The sequence below is a fragment of the Wickerhamomyces anomalus genome (assembly GCF_001661255.1).
Source record: "Wickerhamomyces anomalus NRRL Y-366-8 unplaced genomic scaffold WICANscaffold_7, whole genome shotgun sequence".
Lineage (NCBI taxonomy): Eukaryota > Fungi > Ascomycota > Saccharomycetes > Phaffomycetales > Wickerhamomycetaceae > Hansenula > Hansenula anomala.
The window spans coordinates 446718-453012 of record NW_017567116.1 but is presented as its reverse complement, the minus strand read 5'-3'; the positions used below and the strand labels follow the sequence as shown (position 1 = coordinate 453012).

Below are 6295 nucleotides of genomic sequence, written 5' to 3'. Positions count from 1 at the left end.
ATTGTACCTTAGCTCACATTGTCGGTGACAATATACGAATACTTTTGAAAATGAGGTTAGCCATTGAATCAAACCCTCGCATCCTCTTCAAATCTGACATAGTCAAGCATAATAAGATCTGGAGCTTAAACCATGTTGCCTGAAATAGTAATATTAGATTCTTATTTGAGTATCCATTGCAGCTATATTCGTTAAAATTTGACCATGATCTTTTGTGTCATCCCGATTAGGAAATCCCAAAGTTTAATCAAAACCACCACCAATACCATCATCAACCCCAAAACCAAGATCCCATTGTAACAAATAAAATGTATCCTCAAGTTGAAATTGTGTATAAATAAGCCCGAAGTCCATTTGTAAATCTTGTTAATCATTAATTTAGTTCATCATCAAACAACTATAATTTCAACAATGCAACCATCAACTATCACTTCATCTGCTGCTCCAAAAGAAAACACTGACAACCAAGACCAATTTGTCTGGGGTGGTACTGGTCCAGGTGCTATCTGGTTCACTTGTACTATTGCTTAAGCTGATAGTGTTTTACTCAACCTCAATATCAACACAACAATTCCATTTTTCTTCCTTCTGACATGGTGTTCTTTTTCTATATGCAACTGAAAATTTCATTTAGCTTTCAATAGATGCTTTGGAGCTCAATTTGAGCTATTTTAATGTTGTTACAACCTGAATTTTTCGTGTTTGGTCAATGTTTATAATTTAATTTGATTTATTTCCATCTCTTTCAAATTTCAACGTAGTGACAACTCAGCAATAAGAAGTTAACAAATCATAGCGCATAGAACATTCCATTTTCCAGGCCGCTCTTTTAACTGAACCTCGAAATTAGTGATTGTTTCGATTGGCTTTACCTGCGGTTAACAAGCTAATTTGTGACACCATCATTAACATGAATTCCAAAAAAGCGCATAGCATTCAATAGCCCAGTGATCTTTAGGTCTTCCCACCTCAAACAAGCACAGTAACATGGCCCATAGATATTCTTTGCCTCAAGTTGATCAGCTAACTCGAGTATACTAAATACGTTGAATTTGTTAATTCGTGAACCAAAGAAATAAAAACTGAACATTCGCGAAAATAATAGCATACAAAACATATTTCCGCATACACTGTTGAGCTTTATAGACGTTACTTTGATCAACCGTAATGAATGCTAAATCTATCGTGTAGGTAGTACTTTCAGCTGTGAATTTTGATTAGGCAATTAAAACTACCTGATCGGTGCTGCTGGAGTAAAAGCATTGAGTGAACTAATAGTTAGCTATTTGACTTTGAAAGTACAGGTGCAACAACAAAGTAAAAGTTTAGAAATCCTTACGGAATGAATAACGAATTTATTTGACTTTAATTAATATAATTAGTGGAGGAAATAATAAAAATAAAACGGAACCTGTTCCTGTAAAAAATTGAATAAACAACACATGGTGAGAAGAGCATTGAAAAGCAGTTTGTGATCTACTTTTTTGATCCATATCTAACAGAGTACATTAACGATTTTTCAATCTTTCCATAGATCCAGGCATTGGAACAGCTTTTGCGATAATGTATGAGTTTTCTCTATTAGCAATACCAGCAAAGGCATTATACCAAGCAATAAAAGCTGTGATAACACCAAAGACACCACCAGCTCTTGTGACACCAACTTTTCCTGAAAATTCTCCGATAGTTAACAACAAGAATGTAATCTCCAAGAAGAAGAATAACGAAAAGAATGCCACAGTAGATTTCAACGTACAAAGCAAGATACCAAACGTGAAAATTACCCATCCTAATAAGAAGAAGGCCACGGCATTTGCCAGTTCTTGTTTGTCTTCATAAGCTTCTCCTATACCAAACCATTTAATATTAATAGCAGCATAACTTAACCAAAAACCACCATAAGAACTCAAAGCAGTACCACCAAAGGTATTTTCTAAAGCAATTTCCCACATACCAGCTAAGAGTTGAACTAAACCACCATACCAAAATGCAGAAGCAACAACGACATTTGGGGTTGTGATACCCATAGCACGGGCATTATACATTGATAGCATGAATGTTGTCAAGGCAAACCCGCAAAGTCCTAGAGGGGCAGGATTGGCAAATTTATGAATTGATGGAGCAGCTAAACCTGGTTGTAAAGTACCACCGAAAGCTGAAACTAATTCAGATTTTAAAACTTTTGTATTACCAATGAAGATGTACTCATTATTTTCACCACCGTGTGAGATTTTGGAAACTTCTGGTTCAGCATCATTGAAACCTGGATTATTCCCAGCATATGTTGGTGTATTACTATCTCTGTGTATTGGTGGAGTTGCTTGTTTTTCGATATCTGACATCTTTGAAAATTTATCAATTGTAGTTGAAATTGATCAATTGACAGGAGGAATATGTAAATCAATTAAATTTCAAGCTTTGGGAATTGAGTTCCTTTTATATATATCGTTAGTTAACCATTACCTAACAAAAATGTATATGTGGGGCTCAACAAGAAGGTTGTTTTGGCTTTCAGACCGAACCAAACCATCGAAAGATCGTGGAACCATAAACAATGTAGTGTGCGAATCCAATGTCAAATGATTTAAACTCTGAATTACTGATCATTTCAAATATGACTCAATTAAGTCCTCCTCATTTCAACATTTCAACAGTACTATCGTTAAATTGGATTGGATAAAACACATTTCCTTTCATAGTGAAAAACCCAACACACCGCCGAAATCATGAAGGTGAACGGTAACAAACAATTGGTTTCGGACCCTTGGGGGTATTTGGTCGGACCGTTTCTTCAATTGGGAATTCGTCATGTATGCTCTGTGTTTCAGGCTGTTCTTTGCTGGTTATGAATAAGCTCATCGACGTCGAACCTTGTCATCGAAGTCATCTGCTTTTCTTGTGGAGACTGTGACACGGCATCAGTTGACAGACGATCCAGCATAAACGACAGGCATAACATCTGCTACATGTGATCAGAATCATAACTTGATTACGTATAAATTCTGTTTATTCCTAATATCTATATCTAAGCTCACTAGCTATTGATATTTTATGTGTATCTAGGCACTTTTAAATTCAGGTACCAGTTCTGCCGAGTGTTCGCTAAACAAATGTCTTGTCATTGACTGCTTTTTGTCACAAAGTGTGCGAAATGTACAGACAACAGCAGTAATAATAGTACTAGTGAGTCGTGACTAGAGCTGAGCATATAGCCTATAGAAACAATTAAGGTCTATTGTTCAAAATACACGGGCTCCTGAATTTCAAGTTTCAACAGTGTACAAAGTACTCAACATTTTGTCAACGCATGTTGCCTGCCTCAAACCTTTGAGTTTTGAACTTTCGCCTGGAACTATACAATTGTATTCTCTTTCAAAGTACACTACAAAAAGATTGTGATTAGGTAGCTGTGATTCATCAGTATAGATGGACATTTAATTGAGGAGGACAGGGCCTTTTGGAAGCTGATTTCCTTTTCGCGAATTGGGATTTCTGGATGGCGCAACACATCTATGGTATTGTCACGTACGCTGATGTCAGGCGAGGAACTATTGCACTTATATCAGTTTTGCCAGCTACGTCGTTACAATATTGTTCTATATTGCAGTTCCATAGTTTTAATAATTTTTAGATGATTCATATACACATAATATCAAGAATAGTCACAGCGCTTCAGCCATTGATATCTTAGCTGTCAGGCATAGACGTTTTAATTGAGGTATATCATGATCTACTGGTGATAGAGTTACTGCTGAAATGTTCGCCTGCACTATATGGACATGCACAGATCAACATACTCATAATTCCTTTAGAAGCTAAAGTGGATCCCTTACCATATTATGAGAGCCGTCTATACCTAGGCTAAGAATATGAGTACTCAATCCTTTAAGTAGCTGTTCAAAACATTTCGCCACCATCATGAGAACCTCTTATATCTAGATCAAATTGAGTATTGAAAGCAGTCTCAAAGCACTTCGCTGATAAAGTCTAGCTAGTTCTATTACCAGCTTTGACTCTTTCATAAATATCCTATATCTCCAAAAAAACTACAGATCTTTTGTGCCATCCCAATTAGGAAATTTCAGTTCTGTATTAAAACCACCATCAATCTTCAAAACCATCGTCAACCTCAAAACCATGGACAATTGTAACAAATAAACTATACCCTCAAGTTGAAAATGAATATAAAAAGGAACGAGTCTTCTAGAGAAAGCAGAAATAATTCTTTCTTGTAAATCATCAAACAATAACAATCATTTTAACAATGCAACCATCAACTATTACTTCATCTGCTGCTCCAAAAGAAAACACTGACAACCAAGATCAATTTGTCTGGGGTGGTACTGGTCCAGGTGCTATTTGGTTCACTTGTACCATTGCTTAACTCAACTATACTGGTCATGATTAACAAACATCAACAATTTTTTCCTTTTCTATTTCTATTTCCCGTTCTTTATGTTCAGCTCAAAGTGGTTTATTATAGGCTTTTCAATTCATACTGGCTCATTTCAATAAATATCTCTTCACTATTTAATATTTAATAACACAGATATTGATATCAATAACTTCTAACAGTGTAGAATATAATTACTCAAGATGATCACACATGAAAAGACATTGAGTGTTGAGTTAATTCATATTCCAACGTATAATTGTCATCTCAAAAAAATTCAATACGTCTAGGGTTCTAAAGAGTTCAACTGACCTAATTGAAAGTGTTCCTGCAATTTCACTAGTCAGCAACAAGAGCTACGATCCATGTACCACTTAAAGATACAGCTGGCATTCAGCAGAAACTAAGCGCATCTTAGCGTACTCAACTAATAAGGATGAACATGAATCAATGGGGCACAACCTGTAGAACGAATCTTAGAAATGACCAGAAATCAGCAAGATCGTAAAATTGGCAGCATTAACAAGAACCATCTACCCAAAAGTGATAAAACAATTGTTTCACATGTATAGAGGCTTCCCTTTCTGGATAGTTTCAAGATCTGTAAATTTCTGTTTTTCTCGTGAAATTTTCTTCTATGCATGAGCGACCATTTGTGTCAACCCGATTAGGAAATGACAGATTCAAATCGAAACCACAATCAAAAGATTTAATAAGACCTATAACCCCAAAACCAAGATCTCATTGTAGCAAATAAAAAGTATCCTCAAGTTGGAAATGTGTATAAATAAGCCCGAAGTCCATCTGTAAATCATGTTAATCCTTAATTTAGTTTATCATCAAACAACAATACTTTCAACAATGCAACCATCAACTATTACTTCATCTGCTGCTCCAAAAGAAAACACTGATAACCAAGATCAATTTGTCTGGGGTGGTACCGGTCCAGGTGCTATTTGGTTCACTTGTACCATTGCTTAAGCTGAAGCTCAATTAACTATCCAAACAATTTTTATTCTTTCTTGCTCGTTATATTTGTTCCTGAAAATGGTATTGGTTCTTGAAGATACTTAGTCAAATTTGCTGTTGCTGCAGTTTTCCTTCAACAATATTGCTGTTATTGAAAAACCTTTCATCATTTCCTATATTTAATCTTTAATACTATAATTCCTTTGGGATCTTGAGCTTTTGAACGTAGTCTAATAAAACCTTTATCTTGTTCCATCTATGCCATCAGTTGAAACTATCATAAAGTTTGTGTTCCTCAGCTTTTAGAATGATATTTAACTCGTATGCAAATAATTAATCAGCCAAGAAGAAACCCGAATTATCATTTGCTGTGAGTCATGAATTGTTTTTGAGAAATTAATAATGAATTCTCAAAGCGTTGAAAATAATATTGGCCACGATCAACCCTTTGATCAGAATCGACATTGTACCTTAGCTCACATTGTCGGTGACAATATACGAATACTTTTGAAAATGAGGTTAGCCATTGAATCAAACCCTCGCATCCTCTTCAAATCTGACATAGTCAAGCATAATAAGATCTGGAGCTTAAACCATGTTGCCTGAAATAGTAATATTAGATTCTTATTTGAGTATCCATTGCAGCTATATTCGTTAAAATTTGACCATGATCTTTTGTGTCATCCCGATTAGGAAATCCCAAAGTTTAATCAAAACCACCACCAATACCATCATCAACCCCAAAACCAAGATCCCATTGTAACAAATAAAATGTATCCTCAAGTTGAAATTGTGTATAAATAAGCCCGAAGTCCATTTGTAAATCTTGTTAATCATTAATTTAGTTCATCATCAAACAACTATAATTTCAACAATGCAACCATCAACTATCACTTCATCTGCTGCTCCAAAAGAAAACACTGACAACCAAGA

General features: G+C 35.3%; 1 protein-coding gene across 1 annotated transcript; it reads right to left on the bottom strand.

Annotated features, from left to right (window-relative positions):
• Window positions 1–1508: 1508 nt before the first annotated feature.
• On the bottom strand, window positions 1509–2342 carry ADY2 (Ady2p; the record flags this gene model as incomplete). Its single annotated transcript, XM_019183906.1, has 1 exon — window positions 1509–2342. One exon carries the CDS (start codon window positions 2340–2342, stop codon window positions 1509–1511), a length of 834 nt encoding a protein of 277 aa, XP_019036353.1.
• Between the last annotated feature and the right edge of the window lie 3953 nt (window positions 2343–6295).